At 41.6% G+C, this 23,268-nt stretch overlaps 1 protein-coding gene across 3 annotated transcripts in view; it reads left to right on the plus strand.

Moving 5' to 3' along the window:
• The first annotated feature begins 1,659 nt into the window (after positions 1–1,659).
• slc22a23 (solute carrier family 22 member 23) overlaps positions 1,660–23,268 on the plus strand; it is a 33,986-nt gene continuing 12,377 nt past the window's right edge. For 2 of the 3 annotated variants that reach the window (XM_017473037.3, XM_053681753.1), the window contains exons 1-3: positions 1,660–2,637; positions 20,910–21,013; positions 21,642–21,796. In XM_017473037.3, the coding sequence (XP_017328526.1) occupies positions 2,152–2,637; positions 20,910–21,013; positions 21,642–21,796 (745 nt within the window). In that variant the 5' untranslated portion in view covers positions 1,660–2,151. Of the gene's footprint in view, positions 2,638–20,513; positions 20,687–20,909; positions 21,014–21,641; positions 21,797–23,268 lie in introns of those variants that run through there. The other variant, XM_053681752.1, reaches the window with a different exon arrangement.

Genomic DNA, 23,268 nt, shown 5'->3' on the forward strand with positions numbered 1-23,268 from the left:
CTTTTCTGACCTTTAACCTTTAACCTTTAACCCACTGACAGAAGCACTAATAAAATGTAGTTGTAAGAGTGATGAGTATAAATCAGGAGCTCTGGGGTGTTCTGTGAGTTTAACAGTAAAGGTTCTACACAGAACCCTACAACAGAGGGGTACTGTATCAAAGAGAACTTCTGCAGAAACCACTGAGGAACACTTTTGATAATGTTTAAACTTTAAAAATGTTCTAGTGAGAAAAGGTTATTTAGAGTGAAGCCAGAACTTTCCTTTTAGGAACCTGCTGTGGCATCACTCTAGAACCGATTTCTGACATTCTGACTTTGTGAAAGTGGATATAAAAGATATTCAGTGTAAATAATTACTACTCTGAGAATCACAACATAATTAAATAGAACTTGATTCAATTAAATTTCATTTCAGTCATATAAAAGAACATTAGAAGCAGCTGTTCTAAGCTTTTTATATGTTTCTCAGGAATGTTCTGGTTTTATTATTGTGGAGAAAGTCACTGCAGTGCTCGGGTTCTCCCACTGCAAACCACTTCATACATAAAAAACTCAACACTCGGTCCTGAAAGGAACCTGAAAACAAACAAAAAGGAAGAACTGCCTGAGGCAACAAGAGGAAGAACCCTTGAGAGGAAGCAGACTCAAAAGGGAAGCCATCCTCATCGGGCTGACATCGGATAGTGCGCAAATAAATAATTTCCCTCCTATAACTGTGTACTATAAACTGTTATTAGCTGTAGCTGTCTCTAGGCTGTCCAAGCAAGAACATCCACAGCCATCTTTATGGTTTCTATGTGGTACCATCCACAATAATCTCATCCAAACATGTCTGTTCACCACAACACTCTATGCCCATGAACCCTCCAGATCTCTCCAGATCTAATCCTACTTCAAATGAAACTATTCTTGTGATCAGAAAGATTACTTCTAGCTACACATGCTCCTAGTAGATGTTCTTCTGTTTTATGAGAATTAAGTAAAAGGAAGTTATAAAGCATCCAGCGTCTAATGTCCTTTACACAATCCTCAACTTTACTAAGCTGCTGTCTGTCCTCTGGCTTCGCTGAAACATACAGCTGTGTATCATCAGCATAACAGTGGAAGCTGATTCCATGTTTACGAATAATTTGACCCAGAGGTAGCATATATAGAGTAAAAAGCAGTGGGTCTAGAACTTTAAGCTATTCATAAACACCACCGGTTAAAAGTTTGGGGGTCACCTAGAAAATGTCTCAATTTCCATGAAAACTCTTAGTTGTATAAATCTAATGAGCTGTTAAATGAACCGAAATCGTAGTCAAGACATGGACAAGGTTAGAAATAATGATTTTTGTATGAAATAAGTATTTCATCCTTCACTTCTTGCTTTCGTCAGAGAATCCTCCTTTTGCAGCAAATACAGCCTTACAGACCTTTCGCATCCTAGCTGTCAGTTTGTGGAGGTGATCTGAGGAAACTTCACTCCAGTGTACATTTGTTCATCACACTGAAGACAGAAATACACAGAGCCAATGTAAAGGCTGGCTTCCAGGTATTTGTTTTCCTGTGTCCTATTTAGGGAATGACATAGTGACTTCTACTTGTGTATTTGGGACGAAGCCCAGTGCGTGATGTGAGGGGGCGGGTTTAATACTGTCTCCACCCACTGTTCCTATCGCTGTACCGAGGAAAGAGACGGAGACTGAGAGAGACGGAGGGTGAGACAGTAGAACCGACACCGGCACCGGAATAAACACCGCACACACGTCACCACGCCGCGCGCTCACCGCAGGATGTCTCACGCGCACACTGGAGGATGACGGAGTGACGGATTGAGGGATTATGCTCGGTGCAGGATCGGTGTGCTCGCGCTGCGCAGTTGGACAGGTGTGTTACCTGTGGCGGGCTTCCCGCTTTCCCCTTCCGGCTCCGGCTCCGATAAGAACCGCGCCACGCGAGCGCCGGTTTATTCCGGGTTAAAGGTGCGGCTCGGATTTGGACAGCAGCAGCAGCAGCAGGAGGAGGACGGGACATACCGCCTCCGTTAACACCGACAGCACAGGCGCGAGACAATCGGGCCTGTGTTAGTGACATAAACACCCTTTATTATCGTGCCTCTGACGCAGCGCGGAACCGGACACAGCCGGAACCAGACCGGACCGCGGACATGGCGGAGTCACTGCCGGACCCCGAGGACCATCATCATCATCCTCCTCCTCCTCCTCTTCCTCTTCCCGCACCACCGGAGAACGGCTTCGTGACACCGGAAGCGCCGTCTCCGGGTCTGATGCTGTCGCGCGTGGACGGCTGCGTCCTACCTTTCCTGGGCGGGTTCGGTCGGTACCAGAAGCAGCTCGTGGTGCTCACGTGGATCCCGGCTCTGTTTATCGGCTTCAGCCAGTTCTCTGACTATTTCCTGCTTGCGCAACCCAACAGCACATGCCTGCGGACCATCAACGGCACCTGGGCGACCGAGCACGAGACCACCACGGCGATGACCACCGCCATGACCTCCGCTCCGTTTTTCCCTCACGCGCTTCACACCGCGGCAGTGAGTAACGGGAGCGCGCGAGCCTCGGAGCATTGCGAGTGCGAGAATGAGACATGGACGCACGAGCTGCTGTCAGGACTCACACAGAATGTGGTGACCAAGGTATCACACACACACACACACACACACACACACACACACACACACACACACACACACACACAGAGGGCACGGACCGGTGCTGAACCACGTGACCACGCAAAAACGCTGAGCGTGCAAAGCAAGTGTGACGTCATCACCATTCATTTCACTCCGTTTACAGTGGAGAGCTTTCAGTGTTTGTTTTAGTGTGTGTTAGTGTGTATTACAGGGTATTAGTGTGTATCACAGTGAAGTAGTGTGTGGTGGTGTGTATTACAGTACATTAGTGTGTGTGTTAGACAGTGGTAGCTCAGGGGTAAAACAGTGGATAACAGAGTAGAAGGTTGTGAGTTCAGATCCCAGAGTGTGTTAGTGTGTGTGATAGTGTTGGAGTGTGTGTTAGACAGTGGTAGCTCAGTGGTTAAGATGGAGGATAACAGATTAGAAGGTTGTGAGTTCAGATTCCAGAGTGTGTGTGTGTAAAAGTAGCAGTGGTAGCTCAGTGGTTAAGACAGAGGATGACTGATTAGAAGGTTGTGAGTTCAGATCCCTCTCTCTCTGTCTGTGTGTGTGTGTGTGTGGGGGGGGGGGCAGTGGTAGCTCAGTGGTTAAGACGGAGGATAACCGATTAGAAGGTTGTGAGTTCAGATCCCCGTGCTGTCACTGCTGGCCCCTGAGCAAGGCTTTTATTTCTGTGCTAAATCCCTAAACTGAGAACAGTATGATGTTCTGCTTTCTCATCACTCAGCTTTCTCATCACTCCATGTCCAGACTCATTTTAGTGCTAAGTGACTACAACCCCCCCCCCCCCCCCCCCTTTCAGGTGTAAGGAGCAGGGAGGTGATGATATTAGCGGCTGTGACGGGGGTCTGTGGGAGTCACACACACTAATGTGCAGTAAACAGAACAAAAACATAACACCACATCTTTAATGTAATCCTGTTACAAATTATTTCACATGGTCCACATTTTCATTTGATTTCGAGTCCGAACGCCATGTCCGAGCGCCGCGTCCGAGCGATGTGTCTGAACTCCACGTCTGAGCGCCGTGTCCGAGTGTCGAGCACCGTGTCCAAGCGCCGTGAAGTGTAGGAGAGCAAAAAACCCAGCAAGTGTAATGCCTTCCTAATGATCATCACCGTTATTTGTGCGGTGTTTGATCTGACACTTTGGTGTAGGCCTGTTTAAGCTTTTCAGTTCAGACTGCGCCTCCTTTCCCCCGTTTCGGCTGAAACACGGCGGGTGTTGACCAGGTTTTGGCTTCCAGGCAGCGTGGGTTAATATTGGAGAGTTCCTCATACCTGCACAGATCACTCTAGATTCATGTGGTGATCATGTAGCTCATCTCCTTTTCAGCTGGGAAGGACCACTCTGTTGAATGATAACTTCTACTAGCCATGTTTTAAAATGATTTCACACAAAACGTTCCAGTCCCTCCAGGATTTCACCATGCTCCGATCACAGAAACGAAAGCACAATCAAATAAACTGTAATATTCTGAGGAGCTGCAGTTTTTCAACATTACAGCAGATTCGGGCCAAGACATCTCATGGGATTAGGGATGCACCGAATGTTCGGCAACCGAAATTATTCGGCCGAAAATAGCAAAAAAAGCACTTTCGGTGTTCGGCAGAATAAGTGAAAAGGCCGAATAAATTTGACCGAACAATAATGTGTTTGATGGCCCGATGTTCCCTGGGATAGGCTCCAGGTTCCCCGTGACCCTGGAAAGGAGTAAGCAGTAGAAGATCGATGGATGACGCGCCAAATAGCCTAGCAACCAGATTGAGATGCGCGAATGTCACGACCTCCACTTCTGGAGGCGGGCTCGGAGCGATGAGGGGGCGAGCGCATGCACGAGCTACGTGCACGAGCGCATGCTCTTCGGATGTTGACAACCGTGACATTATTTACTGTGGACACGTGCGTTTGGTTTTTTTCTGTTCCGGAGTATTCTGTCACGTCGCGAGACGTAAAGGAGTAGAGTACGGAATCAGGTAAAGATGTATTTATTTAAGGGAACATAACATTAACAACATATCTAACTCTACTATATCTACTATAATACTCGGCGAGGTGTACAGGGACGCGACCGGTATATATCCCCAATATAATCAGCCCTATAGAACCCAATAGAACCATTTATTGTGATTGCAGTTTCACCAAAAAAAGCACGAATTCTGAAAAAAATCCGCAGCAAAATTAAACGTTTTTGTCTGCAACAATCACAAAGCACAAAGAAATCCTGAACAGACTGATGTTCTCATCGAGATTGAACATGATTACTTTTTTAATTAAAAAGTCTATAAATGTTATTTAAAATTTGAAAACACTACGAAGGAAAACACTGCCTTCTTAACCACTGCTCCTTAACGGATCAGTGGTTAAGATGTTGGGTTACTGATCAGAAGGTCATAAGTTCAAACCCCAGCACTACCAAGCTGCCACTGTTGGGCCCTTAACCCTCAACTGCTCAGATATGGAAATGAGATAAACGTAAGTCTCTCTGGATATGGCCGTCTGCCAAATGCCGTACATGTGAACTAGATAAACACCTCCTCTAAAAAACAAAAACCCTGCCATGAGACAGCAGCACTCTGTGGAGGACTGAGCTCGTAGCACAGCGAGGTGGAATGATCACTGCAGAGAAATAGAATGTGTACGGGTCTGAACACTCAAATGAACATGTTTATATAAGATATAATGAATTTGATTCTACGCCGGTCGGAATTATGTCATGTTCAACAGACAAAGATGGTGCTGTTACTGTATATTTTTTATAAATAATTTATAAATAAATCACGTAATTCTTCTTAATGCATTATGTAAGACCCAAAAATAAATCAATGAAAATTGTAATCGAGAATTGTTCATTCATGTAAAAAAACTCTATATTTTTTGCAATATCACTCATCCCCAGATTAAATCGTTATATCACACAAGCCTACTAGGCATTAAAGAAGCCTTTCACATGGAGGTCCCAGCTGGGTTCCAACAATGTTCCTGTATCTCACACACACTGGTCCAGGATGATCTAAACATTTCATCTAAACCAAGAGCGTAGGTTTGGTCTCAATATTGGTAGGGACACACAGCCCGCGAAAAAAGGACTGTTTAATGTTAACAACCAACTGGTTTATTAAAATATAACATCTATATTTACATTAAGATATTTACATATTTACATTTAAATACAAATTATACAAAGCAACAGATCAAAGACTAACAGAAAGTAAACTATGAAATTATTTGTTAACGGAAATGTTTTGCATCCAACATCAACATTCTTCATGATAGTCCTTGGTGTCTATTTAAACAATCTAAACAGATGCCTACGTCGGTCATTGACAGATACGAACTGTTGGCAAATATCTTTAAGATCTACTTGGTCAAGGGCCTCTTGATGTACATGGCATACAGCTACATTATTAAGGCACTGCTGAGACATGGTAGATCTTAGCCAATTATTGAAACCCTTTGTGCAGAAGGCAGGGTCATTCTTTTTTTCCAAAAGTGGTCTTTTTTATGGTGTATGCTTTGACACACTCAAAACAAAGAACCTTTTTCAGTGTTGGACTGTAGTGAAGCCAAGAATACTGACTGTGCCAGTTCGCCTGAAATCGCAAAATCCTGTTTGTACTTCGATGAATTTTGGATCAGGCTGGTATGGTTTACTCCCCATGTCCATGACACTGCTACACTGACTTGCTTCAGGATCGTCCTCACTCACACTGACTGTCTCCTAAAGAGAAAACTAAACCTAACCTGGTCTCTATCAACATTTGCAAATTATTCTTTTGCAGTCTGTGTTATAATAACTTGAACTAAGTTAACATTAAAATAGGTAGACTATGGTACTTACAGTACATGTAAATTTACAATTTACAATTAATCCATAATAACATATGAAGAGTTCATGTGCAAAAACAGATATCCACCATTTTAATTCATTTTCATAAATCATGTTTTAAATTGTGTATTCCAGGTAATACAAATCAACTGCAATTGGGTTGTTTTGATTACATTTATTTTCACTTAATTAAAACAACCCAACTGCAGTTTGATTGATATTACCTGGAATGTGCAATAAAAAAAAACCATGATTTTTAATATCCATAAGAATGGAGATATCTGTTTTTGCAGATGAACTCGTCATATAGGCCTATGTTTAATAACAAACTCATGACCAATTTGTTGACTTTCAAAGGTTATACTGTATATTTGCTGAACATCCTAAAGACTCACTTTAATGCTGATGCCTTCCTACAATTCCAAAATATAATTCATAATTAGGACCTCCCTGTTTCGTCCTGCTCTACTTCAGCCTGCTGCTGTGTTTCCTGCAAACAAACTCATTCATTAAATCATGACATTTTCATGGAATTTCTAGACTAAAGCTCAACTCAACATAATTTCATATATGCAGCTATTTTATGTTCCAGCTAGCAACCTGACTGCTAGCCTGCAGCTGACAGAAGTCAGGGTTAGCTTGCTAGTAACACTAGCTAACACGGTTAACTAACATCAGTTGACATTACTTTCCGCAGTGCGAGGCTGGTGACGTTTGGTTTTTCATTTTAAATCAATGTGTCTACTGGACAGTTAGTTTACTACCTATTACTTATGCTTTGGGTGGGGAAAAAGCTCCTTATGTCTCGTCGTTTTTCTGCTGGCATATCTACAAAGTACAAAACGTATTGGCATGGGAAAAATACTTTATTGTATGCTGTGCCATGCAGGCAATAGAGGAAAGGGAGTAAAGTCATCTGAAAGAATACATTTTTCACCCATGCTTGAGGTATGGACGGACAGCCTTGATAACATAGTTACCATTGTCAGCCGATCAGCCCTCGCCTCCATGTCTGTACTCTACACTGGCAGCTCGATATTCGCATGTAAGGTGAGTCTTCAGATAGCCCCTCCCACCTCCCTTTCAGCCAATCAAATGCTAGCATGCTTAAATCCTGGCGCTTCTGGGAGAGTATGCTATGGAATTTACATGGCTTCACTCCAAATATAATGCGAACGAGTTCACACAAATATTGGTATAGACAATTCTGCCCTCCCAAAATATTGGTAGGGACATGTCCCTACCGTCCATATGCAAACCTACGCCCTTGATCTAAACCCTCAGTGATCACTGATTTACCTCAAATCTGCCATCCCTCTCAAACATCCTCGTTCATGTACTTCCCTTCATCCGTGGAAAATATCATCTGCTCACGTTTAGGATGGTCCATGGCACGGAGTTTGGACTTAAAATAAAAGACTATATGTTTATTCTGGTACTTTTGTTATTGTAAACCTGGATCTCCTTCTCGATCACTGAAATAAACTTCTCCTTGACCTTCAGCACTGGGTTCAGGACTGAAATACTCATTTGGGTTTCCTGAAAACTCTGTTGGAGAGATTACTATAGTATGCAACAAGACTAACTTCAACAGAGCCAAGCAGAAGTCCTCAAGAAGCAGAATCCTTCCTTACCAGCAGAGAATAAATACACGTCAGAAACCCCAAAGCGCAGACACCAGGAATAACATGAAGAGTTGTGTGTCGAGTGTTAGAGGATAATAAATGTGGAAAAACATCATGGCCTAAAGTTCTAAAAGGCTTCATATGCGTGTGGACTGACGATGAGGTGGAACTACTGCTGAAGGTTCCACTTGAATACAGAGTGTTCTCCTGAGTCTGATCCTACATCTGCGTTCTCCGTAAAGTGTGTAGTACTGGAGAGATGAGTTCAGGAGCAGTCTCATCCTGTTTCCTCCACACGAGGGTAAATAATCTTAAACACCTTCAAATCAAATATGAAATTACAGAGCACACAGTAATGTCAGTCCCAGCAAATTCCTCACACACACACACATTTTGAGGAATATCTGAATACATGTAGGCAGAGAAGCAGAATGTAATTGCAGATCTATTTTATTATTTATTTTTAATGCTGTTAATTCTCAGATTGTCCTGACTGAGGACCGAGCCGTCACAGTAACCGCACTGTTAGCACTTTCACTTCCTTATTAGCATTTAAATCTAAACTCCAAACATTACTCTGTTTACCAGCGGTGAACGGCGTTTAATACGTCCGCTGGTGTCTTCTTTTTTTATACATTGTCTTGTATGTTGCTTAATTTGTTGTCATAATGTTTTATTTTCCTGTTTATTACACCATGAGTAAGGCCAGTAGATTTTAAGTGACATAAATAACTTGTGTTGTAAAGTGAGAGAGAGTGTGCGTGTGTGCGCGCGTGCGTGTGTGAGCTTCTGTGTGTGTGCGCATGCATGTGTGTGTGTGGCTAAAATAAGTATAATCTTGGTAAGCTGGATCAGATGTGTGTGCATGTTACAGTCTCCCCTGGAGCTGGAACACAGAGGGGGTGATGAAAACTTACCAAAATTTATGTTCTCATAAAACTGAAGAAAGTGAATCTGAGACTGTTGATGCAATTTTAAAGGCAAGGTTCTCATGCCAGATATTGACTTTGTTTGGTTTATTGCTCTTTATGAAAGATAATTTTTGTATAGAAATATTACATTTCATTATTTTTGAAGGCGTCTTTGCTCTGCTTTTACACGGTACTGTATATTACTATTTGTACATGCTTATACATCTGTTATACAGCATGATGAGTCAGCAGCATCAGCCTGACACAAAGCCTGCTTCTCTGTCACAAAGTGAGCCTGTTAGTTCAGTTACAGGACTGCTTCTCTGCCACAAAGTGAGCCTGTTAGTTCAGTTACAGGACTGGTTCTCTGCCACAAAGTGAGCCTGCTACTTCAGTTACAGGACTGGTTCTCTGCCACAAAGTGAGCCTGCTACTTCAGTTACAGGACTGGTTCTCTGCCACAAAGTGAGCCTGCTACTTCAGTTACAGGACTGGTTCTCTGACACAAAGTGAGCCTGCTAGGTAACATACAGGACTTCTTCTCTGCCACAAAGTGAGCCTGTTAGTTCAGTTAAAGGACTGCTTCTCTGCCACAAAGTGAGCCTGTTAGTTCAGTTACAGGACTGCTTTTCTGCCACAAAGTGAGCCTGTTAGTTCAGTTATAAGACTGCTTCTCTGCCACAAAGTGAGCCTGTTAGTTCAGTTATAAGACTGCTTCTCTGCCACAAAGTGAGCCTGTTAGTTCAGTTATAGGACTGCTTCTCTGCCACAAAGTGAGCCTGTTAGTTCAGTTACAGCACTGCTGAAAGACATCCTGAGGCAGATGATTTTCCTAGTGTAGCAGTCAGAATGTGTGGAAATGGTGTAAGGTGATCTATTTGTATCCGAGTGCCTGAAGGCTTTGGACTGATAATTTAATGCACTGAGATTTAATGAACGTGCAGAGAATAGCTCAGATAAAGCTGAATGTTACATCACCACTGTTTGGTAGCTTCTCCAACCTCAGTGTTTTAAACTAGCTTATTGAATTAGTGGGGTGTGTTATGCAAGTGATTATCAGCACATACCCAAGCTGCAGTGATGTGACTGGTTTGAACTTTGACCTCTCTTTCTTTATGGTGTGTGTGTGTGTGTGTGTGTGTGTGTGTTGTGCTCAGTATCTGTTCTCTGATAAATATTAGCATGAGTAGCTCTTGTGTTTAGCTGAGAGATTAAGCTGAAGGAGTTTTTAAAACTGTCATTGAAGTGCCCTTGATTGGATTACTCATGGAGGATTGGATTAGAACACTGATTAGGCAGCATGCTGAAGTGAGCACTTCACTATCCTTTGTGTGTGGTGGTGGTGTGTGTGTGTGTGTGTGTGTGTGTGTGTGGGGGGGGGGTATAGATGAAGTATAGATATGGGTTAAAAAAAATAAATAATAAAATTATTAATAATAATAATAATAATATTAATAATAATAATAAAAGGAGAAACATCAGTGTTGACATTGTTGATTGTGAAGAAACCATTTCTCAAGATTATACTTAAATGAATTTAAAGATTTCTGTCACGTATTAGGAAGCTCTGGACTCCACTTCCCATCAGCCACTGCACTGCACTACATGTCACATGACCACCTGCACCTGATTCACGTTTTGGTTAATGAGCACTCATGGGTATATATAGTCCTTGTCTGCACTATTAGCTTGTCTTTTGTTGTCTTAGACTCCTGTTGTTCATGTCTTGATGTTTGTTCCTTGCCACAGTGTGTTTAGTCAAGTTTTCATAGTGTCTTTGTTTCATAGTACGTTTGGTTAAATAAATGTCTTTATCTGCATCTGCATCTGCGTCTGCATCTGCTTCTGGCTCAACCATCCGAACCGTGACAATTTCCATTCTCTAATGTGATGCACTGAAGGAAAATAAGTTTTCCTGTGTGGAATTACACAGTCCACTCTAGCTGCTGTAATTACTCTGTGTTTAATAGATTTTAAATTAATAAAGTCAGGAGGAGGAGGAGCTAAACCATACATAATCTAATGAACTAAAACATTTTTAAATTTAATGAGGTTTATACTTATTTAAAATGTGACACTGGTGAAAACTAAATGTTTTTTTTTTATCTAGAATTTTAAGTGCTTGTTGACGTGATTCCAGTGGTTTTAGAACTCTACGTATTAGACCAGCTTGTCAAACAATAAGTGATGAAGAATCATATAATGAAAATCTCTGCAGCCTCAGTCGATAAAGAATCTCTAATAAACCTCAGATTTACCAAATTACACTTAACCTTTTAGTAAATGTTTTTTATGTGGGTTTTGAAACCAAGATAGGAGTCTAAATGTACCTGTAGATATTTACATTCTGAATCAACTTGTAATCTCTCTCCTGAAATAAACATATTCTGCTTTACACTATATCAACACTATACTGTATCCTTTAGAAAAGAACACACAAACTGTTCTAGACACATTTCATTATAGAGAGCACTGATGGAGCCAGGATGTGACTTTTACCATAACATCTCTCAGCTTATATTGTTGATGCACAGTGGGTAAATCATTAATGTACATGCTGGAGAGAATTGGGCCCAATACGTACCCCTGTGGAACACCAGTTGATGAACATAATGAATTAGATTAATAATGATCAATTTTGACTACAGGAAGAAAGATAAGATTTAATTAAATTTACAAGCACTACTGAAAAATTAAAATGAAGTCATTTATGCAAAAAGTTATATTGGTTAACCGTTTGCTGTCTGCAACTCAAGAAAAACAGCCTCTACCACTCCACCTTTATCCATTACTGCCTTAAACTTTCCTATAAAATAACATGTAGCAGTCTCTGTTCAGTGATTTGCCCTAAAACCGAATTGCACCGAATGCAGTTGGAAATAACTATTGTTAAGATGATTAATAATTTGGCAACCAGTTTTTCAGAACCCTTTGATATTGTGGGTAAAACACTAATGGACCTATAATTACAAGTTAAAAGAGCATCGCCTCCTTTAAATATGAGCCACAACCACAGGATCCCAAAACTTAAGGAATCTCCCTTGGCCTAATGAAATATTAATAATGTGTGTTAGAGTGTTAACTATTGAGGAATTGATTCCTTTCAGGAAAGTTTATCCATACCATAGATATCCTTAGCCCTCGAAGACTTGAGAGACATGATTACTTTTCCAACCTCCATCTTTGTTACTGCTCTTAATAGCAGGGTTTTCAATAATTATAATAAAAAATCTGCCTTTGCTTTCCTTAATACTCTTAATACCTTATTTATTTCTATCGTGGACCATCTTTGATCTTCTCGCTCATTTTAAGGCACTATCCTGTTCCTTCGTTAGTTTTTTAATATCATCATTCACCCAGGGGAGGGACTGTTCTTGTACTTACATTTCATCTTAATTGAAAAATCTCTAAGTGTAGATTAGTACAGTTCTAATAGTTATAGTTATATTTCTAATTGTAACTTTTCTGTAAAGGTTTAATTAGCTATTTCTAAACCTGTTTCGATAACAATAAATCTTCCCAATTTATATATTTTTTATAGCTACAAAATCGTTTTTCCTTATTTTTTGGAATGCCGAAGAATGCCTTACTACCGGACTGTGGAACGTGATATGAGCACAATATTATGGTCTGACAGCCCAGTTATCATATGACTTTCGGGTTTATTACTAAATGTTGGGTCACTCTGGGTACTGGTGCTGTTTGTTATTCATGTTGGACCTCTGTCCAAGCAGGTGTTCGATAAATAACTATAAGGACATCTGAGGTGATAAAATCATATTTAACTCTATACATGCTAGATCATTAGGATTTTGCCATAAAATCTCATTACAATGAATAGTGACCTCACCAGCGACTCTCGGGCTCTACCGTCTGCGAGTCCACTGGTAGACGAGAACCTCCAGGCCAGCCGATCGACACCGCCCCTCAGCCGCCAGATCCTCCGGAGTACTCAGGGGCTCTGATGGCCACGATTGCTCTCCCCTCAGTAAGATTTGCCACAAATGCCCACCTGGAGCGAACCCCATGACCGCAACAGATCAGCAGCACACCTCTGCTGGGTAGTCATCAGATCCTCCATGGAGATCGAGGAGAACACAGTATAAAGGTCTAGTTTAAAAACATGAGTATCCTCTGGATAATTACATACCTGAGTAGAGGTGGAGGTATATAGAGGTGTGAGAATAGTTGGGGCGTTACACTGATGAATATTTCCAGACAAACGTTAGCAGATGGATATTATCACAGCATTATTGTGGTGTTGTTGTTTACACGCTGTTCTTCTGGTTTTACAGAAGAACACCGTCGTGCAGTTAAAAAGGGAACAAATAAAGAATACACTCCGTATCATCCAGAGAAACAGAAAGATCACAAGAAGGACGTGTTCACATTGTTGTAGATTATATTCAAATATCTGTTATTATTATTGTTTATTAGTATTACACTGGTGAAGAGCACTGATATCTACTGCTGCTACAAACTTTACCACGAGCGTGTAGAGTAACAGAGCAGCTGCCACACCCCACATCCGCCATCTTGGATCACTTCATCTGGTTACTTCACTCCCTCATTCACTCCCTAATTCACTCATTCACGCCCTCATTCACTCTCTCAATCACGCCCTCCTTCATTCCCTCATTCACTCACTCATTCACTCCTTCACGCCCTCCTTCACGCCCCCATTCACTCCGTCATTCACTCATTCACTCTCTCATTCACGCCCTCATTCACTCCTTCACTCCCTCAATCACTCCCTCATTCACTCTCTCATTCACGCCCTCCTTTATTCCCTCATTCACTCCCTCATTCACTCCTTCACGCCCTCCTTCACTCCCTCCTTCACTCCCTCATTCACTCCCTCATTCACTCCCTCATTCACTCCCTCATTCACTCCTTCACGCCCTCCTTCACGCCCTCCTTCACTCCCTCATTCACTCTCTCATTCACGCCCTCCTTCACTCCATCCTTCACTCCCTCATTCACTCCCTCATTCACTCATTCACTCCCTCACTCATTCACTCCCTCATTCACTCCTTCACGCCCTAATTCATTCCCTCATTCACTCCTTCACGCCCTAATTCATTTCCTAATTCACTCCCTCATTCACTCATTCACTCCCTCATTCATTCACTCATTCACTCCCTCATTCACTCCTTCACACCCTAATTCACTCCCTCATTCACTCCTTCATGCCCTCATTCACTCCCTCCTTCACTCCCTCACTCCCCAATTCACTCCTTCACGCCCTCATTCACTCCCTCATTCACTCCTTCACACCATCATTCATGCCCTCATTCACTCCCTCATTCACTCTCTAATTCACTCCTTCACACCCTCATTCACTCTCTCACTTCCTAATTCACTCCTTCATGCCCTCATTCACTCCCTAATTCACTCCTTTCACTCTCTCACTCCCTCATTCACTACCTAATTCATTCCTTCATGCCCTCGTTCACTCCCTAATTCACTCCTTTCACTCCTTCACTCCCTAATTCACTCTCTAATTCACTCCGTCACGCCCTCATTCACGCCCTCATTCACGCCCACATTCACTCCTTCATGCCCTAATTCACTCCCTCATTAACTCCCTCATTCACGCCCTATTTCACTCATTCACTCCCTCATTCACTCCCTCATTCACTCCCTCATTCACTCCCTCATTCACTCCCTCATTCATTCCTTCATGCCCTCATTCACTCCCTCACTCCCTAATTCACTCCTTCATGCCCCCATTCACTCCCTCATTCACTCTCTAATTCACTCCTTCACACCCTCATTTACTCTCTCACTTCCTAATTCACTCCTTTCACTCTCTTACTCCCTAATTCACTCCTTCACGCCCTCATTCATGCCCTCATTCCCTCTCTCACTCCCTCATTCACTACCTAATTCATTCCTTCATGCCCTCGTTCACTCCCTAATTCACTCCTTTATGCCCTCATTCACGCCCTCATTCAGTGTCTCACTCCCTAATTCACTCCTTCACGTCCTCCTTCACTCCCTTATTCATTCTCTCACTCCCTAATTCACTCCTTCATGCCCTCATTCACTCTCTCACTCCCTCATTCTCTACCTAATTCACTCCTTCATGCCCTCATTCACTCCCTCATTCACTCTCTCACTCCCTAATTCACTCCTTCATGCCCTCATTCACTCCCTAATTAACTCCCTCATTCACTCCCTAATTAACTCCTTCACGCCCTCCTTCTCCCTCACTCCCTAATTCACTCATTCACTCCCTCACTTATTTATTTCCCTCCTCGGTCTGTGAGGAACTATTAACTATGATAAAACGCCTCCTCTGATCAAATCCACAAACCACTGTAACCTGATACTCAGTCAGTACACACACACACACACACACACACACACACAGAGTTTACCCAGCTGCCTGTCCTGTGCTGATGATGACACACACTGATGAGTGTTCAGCAAACACACTGCCTCTATTAATTTATTAAACTGATGCACATTTACACTCATTCTGTAATTCTGTAGTCACGCACTGGTGCACTCACACCCACTCGCACCCACCCACACCCACCGAACACACACACCCTTATACACACTGCACATAAACCCTTATACACACTAACACACACTAACACACTGCACATAAACCCTTATACACACTAACACACTGCACATAAACCCTTATACACACTAACACACACTAACACACTGCACATAAACCCTTATACACACTAACACACTACACATAAACCCTTATACACACTAACACACTGCACATAAACCCTTATACACACTAACACACTGCACATAAACCCTTATACACACTAACACACTGCACATAAACCCTTATACACACTAACACACACTAACACACTGCACATAAACCCTTATACACACTAACACACACTAACACACTGCACATAAACCCTTATACACACTAACACACACTTACACACTGCACATAAACCCTTCTACACACTAACACACTGCACATAAACCCTTATACACACTAACACACACTAACATACTGCACATAAACCCTTATACACACTAACACACACTAACACACTGCACATAAACCCTTATACACACTAACACACTGCACATAAACCCTTATACACACTAACACACTGCACATAAACCCTTATACACACTAACACACTGCACATAAACCCTTATACACACTAACACACACTAACACACTGCACATAAACCCTTATACACACTAACACACACTAACACACTGCACATAAACCCTTATACACACTAACACACACTAACATACTGCACATAAACCCTTATACACACTAACACACACTAACACACTGCACATAAACCCTTATACACACTAACACACTGCACATAAACCCTTATACACACTAACACACTGCACATAAACCCTTATACACACTAACACACACTAACACACTGCACATAAACCCTTATACACACTAACACACACTAACACACTGCACATAAACCCTTATACACACTAACACACTACACATAAACCCTTATACACACAACACATAAACCCTTATACACACTAACACACTACACATAAACCCTTATACACACAACACATAAACCCTTATACACACAACACATAAACCCTTATACACACTAACACACTACACATAAACCCTTATACACACAACACATAAACCCTTATACACACTAACACACTACACATAAACCCTTATACACACTAACACACACTAACACACTGCACATAAACCCTTATACACACTAACACACTACACATAAACCCTTATACACACTAACACACACTAACACACTGCACATAAACCCTTATACACACTAACACACTGCACATAAACCCTTATACACACTAACACACACTAACACACTGCACATAAACCCTTATACACACTAACACACTGCACATAAACCCTTATACACACTAACACACACTAACACACTGCACATAAACCCTTATACACACTAACACACTGCACATAAACCCTTATACACACTAACACACACTAACACACTGCACATAAACCCTTATACACACTAACACACTGCACATAAACCCTTATACACACTAACACACACTAACACACTGCACATAAACCCTTATACACACTAACACACTGCACATAAACCCTTATACACACTAACACACACTAACACACTGCACATAAACCCTTATACACACTAACACACTGCACATAAACCCTTATACACACTAACACACACTAACACACTGCACATAAACCCTTATACACACTAACACACTACACATAAACCCTTATACACACTAACACACACTAACAAACTGCACATAAACCCTTATACACACTAACACACTGCACATAAACCCTTATACACACTAACACACACTAACACACTGCACATAAACCCTTATACACACTAACACACTGCACATAAACCCTTATACACACTAACACACTGCACATAAACCCTTATACACACTAACACACTGCACATAAACCCTTATACACACTAACACACACTAACACACTGCACATAAACCCTTATACACACTAACACACTACACATAAACCCTTATACACACTAACACACACTAAAAAACTGCACATAAACCCTTATACACACTAACACACTACACATAAACCCTTATACACACTAACACACACTAACACACTGCACATAAACCCTTATACACACTAACACACTGCACATAAACCCTTATACACACTAACACACTGCACATAAACCCTTATACACACTAACACACTACACATAAACCCTTATACACACTAACACACACTAACAAACTGCACATAAACCCTTATACACACTAACACACTGCACATAAACCCTTATACACACTAACACACTGCACATAAACCCTTATACACACTAACACACACTAACACACTGCACATAAACCCTTATACACACTAACACACACTAACACACTGCACATAAACCCTTATACACACTAACACACACTAACACACTGCACATAAACCCTTATACACACTAACACACACTAACACACTGCACATAAACCCTTATACACACTAACACACTGCACATAAACCCTTATACACACTAACACACTACACATAAACCCTTATACACACTAACACACTGCACATAAACCCTTATACACACTAACACACACTAACACACTGCACATAAACCCTTATACACACTAACACACTGCACATAAACCCTTATACACACTAACACACACTAACACACTACACATAAACCCTTATACACACTAACACACACTAACACACTGCACATAAACCCTTATACACACTACACATAAACCCTTATACACACTAACACACACTAACACACTGCACATAAACCCTTATACACACTAACACACACTAACACACTGCACATAAACCCTTATACACACTACACATAAACCCTTATACACACTAACACACACTAACACACTGCACATAAACCCTTATACACACTAACACACACTAACACACTGCACATAAACCCTTATACACACTAACACACACTAACACACTACACATAAACCCTTATACACACTAACACACACTAACACACTGCACATAAACCCTTATACACACTTACTACAGAATGTTTTAAATAAACTGTCAGGGTAATAAATAGTAACGTTACATGTTAACACGACAGCTCTAATTTATTAACAAACCTGGCTTTTCTTTCATTTTTTGCGAATATTGATGAGTATATAATGAATATTGATGAGCATATAATGAATATTGATGAGTATATAATGAATATTAATGAAAGTACGGCATCGCGATCGTTCCCAAATGGCCACAATTTATTTTAATTATAATATACGATTCTGTCACTACGTAGTAGTGTACAAAATAGTTGTGCTGTACTTTTCTGTGTGTGTGTGTGTGTGTGTGTGTGTGTGTTTATACTTATACAGTAAGCATGTGAGGGAGACATGCAGTGTTTGCCAGATTTTTGGTTTTCCTGATCCTTTGCTACACTTTACAGTTTTATTAATATGATATAATAAATAAGAGCATGTTAGGACACTGGTGAAAGAACAATTCTGGGAAACGATGGGATTTAATTCTGCTTGTTATCTGAGCACATAGCACATGTCAGTACACATCTGTTTCCTCACATCAGTTTCCTTACAACTGTATCCTCACATCTGTATCTTCACATCTGTATCCTCACATCTCTCTGAGAAATTCAACATTAAACTGCACTTCTGTCATTTTGACAATTTTCCATATGATCTAGAAGTCTACAAAATAACGAGGAATATTATGTTTCACTGAAACCATTAAATAATTGCATTAACACCTTTAACTTGTTCTGGCATGCCTTTATTGTACACACACACACACACACACACACACACACACACACACACATACTATCATTACCATAAATAATAATTGAAATAATAATAATTAATAAGAAATGTAAATAATAATATTCTTATTTTATATGTATGTAGTAAGTGTTACGTTATGGTGAGTAACTTATACTGGCACAAACACTGAAACAGGAAGTGCTGTGGTCAGCGTGTATGGAAATCGTGCGTGTGTGTGTATTGTATTTGCCCTCCAATTTGAGGTCACATGATCATTCAATCACATGATCCAGTGATCCAGACTGTGTGTCACACGTACATAGTTGTCCTGCTTCTGTGTGCAGCCGCTTATTTATCTCTCTCTCTTTCTCTCTCACTCACACACACACACACACACACATGCACACAGATTCTGGTCAAACCGGTTCTATGCACACACAAACATTTGTCTCTCTGGTTGCCAGGTAACATTGATTACTGAGAACTTGTGTGTGTGTGTGTGTGTGTGTGTGTGTGTGTGTGTGTGTGTGTGTGTGTGTGTGGTTTTTCCCACCACTGCTGTTCCAGGGGAAAGTTCATCACCTGTTCCTGAGATTAGGATGTCCAATAAATTACACACCTGTCTCTCTCTCTCACACACACACACACACACACACACACACTGTATACTTGTATATGGCTAGAGTGATAAAGCTCTACTCTTTATAGTGAGTCTATCTGAGTAACACTGCTGCAGTCTAATGAGGCTAATGCTAACACAAACGCTAATGCTAATACACCATGTTACGTTTTCCATTTCAACTGTGTATTTAAATTTATTTAAATTATATTTACATTTAAATCTTACGTAAAGATTTCTGATGAAAACACAGGGGTTTTACTGCGTTAGAAGAAACAACTATATGCGTGCACACACACACACACAGATAAGTGTACAGTACAGTCTGAGCTCAGTTCAAGAGCTGAAGACAGTAACATCATTAATTATTGGGTGCCAATAATTTTAGAGTTATATGTATATATTAGTGGTGTAATTATTACAGCTGCTATAATGTAAGTGAAAACAGGAAGTAACTTGTCACTGTGTAATAAATAAATATTCTGAACTGTGGTGTAAGAGGAACAAAACACCTCACTGTTTATCAACACACTGTTTTCCCCTGACTGTCTGATTACACTTCTGTTACCATGACAACGGGCACCCATAACACTATCAGCTCAGTCTGTATTTACTCATACGTACCTACATACACACACACACACACACTCACATACTCACACACACACACACACACTCACATACTCACACACACACACACACACACACACGAGCCTGTACTCTGACTAATTCAGCTCCTGTGTGAGATCAGCATGTAGAATCAGATAGACAGGTGTGGAGGTGAGACATGAGTGCATAAACACTGACACACACAGCTTCAGGTGAACCAGTCATACACACACACACACACACACACACACACACACAGTGTCTGCATGACACTCAGATACTTATCATATCACACTTTGCCTTAAATGTAGTGATTTTATTTGATTCATTATTACTCATGATTCTGCTTAAGATGTGTTTATTGAGTGTGTGTGTTTGTGTGTGTATCCGTTAGTGGAATCTGGTGTGTGATTCTTTGTGGAAGGTGCACATTGCTAAATTCTCCCTGCTGGTTGGTTCCATATTCGGATACCTGGTTCTCGGAGTGCTGGCTGACTGGTGAGTGCCTGATCATGTGACCACACTGAGGGATTATGGGAAATGTTAAAACTGCGGCCTTCTAGACATTTACCGCACCTCTACAGCCGTTCTTACTAATTTTTGACTAACTTTCTGACATTGCCACATAACAAGACCACACCCTCTTTGTAAATTTCTCTTCAGAACTCCACCCACCAAGGCTCTATAAAATAAGGGATTAAATCTAACTAGCGTTACACCAAAGGGTTGTTTTTGGATTAGCCAAATATAAACATCTAGCTACAGTATCTTAGTATCTCTCACTGAGTGTTATGCTAGCTAATGTTGGCTATTCTCATATGGTGTAGCTGTTGGCAGTTAGCAGTTGATGCTAAGTGTAATTACGGTGTAATTTTAGACGGACTTTGTGTAGTAATTTGCGAACACGTCTGAGGTGAATGAGGTTCAGGATGATTCTGCCTCCTTTCCACCCTCAATCAGTTTAAATGATTACGCTAAACGATTAGCCTCAGTTAGTGATTGTTTTTCTTGTTTTTGATGTGTGTGTGAGAAAGTGTGCGAGACTGTGTGCGTGCGAGTGAGAGTGTGTGTGAGTGTGTGTGAGCGCTGACCTGAAAGTTGACTGTGATTGACTCCTTGTCCGCAGGTTTGGACGTCACGCGGTGTTGGTGGTGTCGGTGTTCTTCACACTCGTGTTTGGTATGTCTGTGGCCTTCTCCATTAACGTCACCATGTTCAGCACACTCCGCTTCTTTGAGGGCTTCTGGCTCGCTGGGATCTCCCTCTCCCTCTACGTCCTGAGTGAGTAATGAGACACGACCCACTCACACACTTCACATGCGGCCTACACAGACATTAGGGCGTGTGGTTTGGGACGTGCCCACAGTAAACTGATGATGGTGTTTATGTGGAGTATATAGTGGACAGTTCTGCTTCTGCACAATGTGGGTCATGTTCTGGAAAGAGGGAAAAGGGTGTGTGTGTGTGTGTGTGTGTGTGTGTGTGTGTGTGTGTGTTTTGGAAAAGTGAAGTGAGTAGTGTGTGTTGTGTGTGTAAACAGCAGCAGAAATTGAGGACACACTTCCAGAACTAAATACTTGTCCTTTAACACACTTAGTCTCTTTACACAGCTAGCTAACAGCTCAAAAACACTCGCTAGCTGCCCTTCAAGACCAAAATAGTGTCCTCACACCCTCTCTAATCCCACACTCGCTCTAATATCCCACATTCACTCTAATCCCACACTCACTCTATAATCCCACACTCGCTCTATAATACCACACTCGCTCTAATATCCCACACTCGCTATAATCCCACACTCGCTATAATCCCACACTCGCTATAATCCCACACTTGCTCTTATATCCCACACTCGCTATAATCCCACACTCGCTATAATCCCATACTTGCTCTAATATCCCACACTCCCACACTCGTGCTAATATCCCACACTCACGCTAATATCCCACACTTGCTCTTATATCCCACACTCGCTATAATCCCACACTTGTTCTTATATCCCACACTCGCTATAATCCCATACTCGCTCTAATATCCCACACTCACTATAATATCCCACACTTCCACACTCGCGCTAATATCCCACACTCGCGATAATATCCCACACTCGCTCTAATCCCACACTCGCTCTACTATCCCACACTCGCTCTACTATCCCACACTCGCTATAATCCCACACTCGCTCTATAATCCCACACTTGCTCTTATATCCCACACTCGCTCTATAATCCCACACTTGCTCTTATATCCCACACTCGCTATAATCCCATACTCGCTCTAATATCCCACACTCACTATAATATCCCACACTTCCACACTCGCGCTAATATCCCACACTCGCGATAATATCCCACACTCGCTCTAATCCCACACTCGCTCTACTATCCCACACTCGCTCTACTATCCCACACTCGCTATAATCCCACACTCGCTCTATAATCCCACACTTGCTCTTATATCCCACACTCGCTCTATAATCCCACACTTGCTCTTATATCCCACACTCGCTATAATCCCATACTCGCTCTAATATCCCACACTCGCTATAATCCCACACTCGCTATAATATCCCACACTCCCACATTCGCGCTAATATCCCACACTCGTGCTAATTCAACACTTGCACTAATCCCACACTCGCTATAATCTCACATTCGCTATAATATCCCACACTCGCTCTATTATCCCACACTCGCTGCATTAGCCCACACTCGCTCTAATCCCACACTCACGCTAACATCCCACACTCGCGC

This window comes from Ictalurus punctatus, chromosome 7, assembly GCF_001660625.3.
Source record: "Ictalurus punctatus breed USDA103 chromosome 7, Coco_2.0, whole genome shotgun sequence".
Classification (NCBI taxonomy): Eukaryota; Metazoa; Chordata; class Actinopteri; order Siluriformes; family Ictaluridae; genus Ictalurus; species Ictalurus punctatus.